Source organism: Engraulis encrasicolus, chromosome 10 (genome assembly GCF_034702125.1).
Source record: "Engraulis encrasicolus isolate BLACKSEA-1 chromosome 10, IST_EnEncr_1.0, whole genome shotgun sequence".
Classification (NCBI taxonomy): Eukaryota; Metazoa; Chordata; class Actinopteri; order Clupeiformes; family Engraulidae; genus Engraulis; species Engraulis encrasicolus.
The window spans coordinates 24,046,387-24,048,615 of NC_085866.1; the positions used below are offsets into that span (position 1 = coordinate 24,046,387).

The 2,229-nt window shown below is 45.5% G+C and overlaps 1 protein-coding gene across 1 annotated transcript in view; it reads left to right on the forward strand.

Moving 5' to 3' along the window:
- Positions 1 to 1,522, forward strand: part of lrrc38a (leucine rich repeat containing 38a) — a 23,850-nt gene extending 22,328 nt beyond the window's left edge. The window contains exon 2 of the mRNA XM_063209650.1: positions 212 to 1,522. Within this exon, the coding sequence (XP_063065720.1) occupies positions 212 to 474 (263 nt within the window). The 3' untranslated portion in view covers positions 475 to 1,522. The remainder of the gene's footprint in view (positions 1 to 211) is intronic.
- Positions 1,523 to 2,229: the final 707 nt, after the last annotated feature.

The following is a 2,229-nucleotide window of genomic DNA, read 5'->3' on the forward strand; positions in this document are numbered from 1 at the left end:
TGTAAAACAACGATATGAAATAAAGGTATAAAATAAATATACAACATCTGTCTTTGTGTTAATGTTCTGACGGCTGCAAAATAAAACATTTAAACGTGAAAGTCATAAGGGAACACATAGGGCAGGCGGAACGCGTTGGCGTTGGAGTCCTGCTAAGTGTGATGTAATGACCCTCACCTTTGACCTTTGAACTCTGTGTGTCCTACCACAGGGCTGGACGGTATGGAGTGCTCCTTGCCCGTTGACGGGCGGCCGGTGGACGGGAGACAGGTGCCCCTCAGCATGCTCTCGGAGGACAGCTTCCGGGAGTGCCGCGGCATCCTCACGCTGACAGACTACCTGGTGGTCATCTTCTCCGGCATCTGCGTTTCCGTGGCAGCCATCATGGCCAGCTTCTTCCTGGCCTGCACCGTCAGCGTCATCCAGCGCTGGGGCCGCTTCACCAAGTCGGGCAAGGACGAGATGGAAGAGTGAGTGAGGTTAGAAGGACAGAGATGGATATATACTCTAAAACTATAAAGTGGTTTCCCACGTCTGGCCATCATGGCCAGCTTCTTCCTGGCCTGCACCGTAAACTGCATCCAGTGCTGGGGGTGGGCTTCACCAAGTCGGGCAAGGACGAGGTGGAAGAGTGAGAGTAGAAGGACAGAGATGGATATGCAAGGATAGGACAAGGTTCGTTGGGAAAGATCGAAACCACAAATAACTTTCACGTCATGTTCCAGAGGTATCTCGCTTTGGAAGTTGACTTGAAACAAAGTTTAGTGTCGGGCAAGGACAAGGTGGATGAGTGAGGGTTAAAATAGAAGGACAGAGATGGATATACAAACGTACAAGCATAGGACAAGACTATCACGTGGCTTCCCACCTCGTAGGGTAAGATTTAAACCACAAATAAGGAAGTTGACTTGAAACAAAGTTTAGTGTGAAGTGAGGAGAGGTAGGAATGGGCGAAAGTGTGGGGGGCAGAGAGAAGAAGAAAGCCGTTGACAGTCTACACCTTCATCTTATCCTGACAAGTACTCTCTAGTGTGAACCTCTGCATGTACTCTATCTCCCCTATCAAGGACTGAACAAGTCTGACAGGCGGACAAAGATGCGTCTGTCTATGCACTGCCGCCTTGTGGACACAGGAGGGCATAACAATTTCAAGAATGCGTTTCAGACGAACAGACCGACCGACAGACCGACCGATAGACAGACTGACGGACGGACATACCCTCTTATAGAGATGCCTGGGCGCATCTAAAAAGGGGCCACAAAGGGGAACACAAACACTTTCCTTGTTGCTCGCCCAGTTTTCAATGTCCCAGCTGGCATTATCCCACTTTGTGAAGGTACATAATGTGAAACTCTTGACTGAAGACTGTCTGAACGAAGCCTGAATGATGCAAAACACTTTAAAGGTCTGATGCCTAGACAGGCAACACATTTTAAACCAAGCCTTAAGAATAAAACTTTACATGAAACATGGAGCATTTAGTGTCCCCATCTTCCACATGCTAAACTATGATGATGTTACATGCAGTCAAATGAAGATAATCCAATATGTTGTGAATGCCATACTGTAAAAACAAAACGTTCCTTGAAGAGCCTCCAATTTGCCACTGTGCCACAATTTGCCTCTTTTCCACTGCTGGTTTTCTAGTAGGCCTACAGCTCGACACAGCGCAACTCGACCGCCACTTTTTGCTTTACGATTGAGCTGTGTCGTGCCTTTTCGAAAAGCAAAAAGTGGCGTCTGAGTCGTACTGTGTCCAGCTGTAGGCCTACCAGAAATCTGGCAGTGGAAAAGAGGCATAAGTAACCTAAAGCTTCTACAAGGTGTAAAAATTGTCCAATATGTGACACATTTGGTTTGAGAAGAACCCTGAAGGTTCGTTGGGGAAACCCTTTAAGTTCAAGAATAGCCTATATTTTTAAAAGGGACAGTGCGCAGTAAACATTGATTTCATATTAAAACAAGAAGTGATGTTTGCACCAGGTTTAGCATTCACTGCTATTTTCCACCTGTGGTCCAATTGGGCCAATACACTTTGATTGGCACTGTGGAAGAACTATGAAACGTTCCCTCTAAAGATTCAGATTCAGATTCAGATTACTTTATTAGTCCCATGAAGGGCAATTCAGTTTGTGGTCCCAGTCTCCATCAGTCAATGAATAGATTGTATAAATAAAAAGAGTAGAAAATGAAATACAAAACCTAAAGGAAACAAAAAACAATAAATA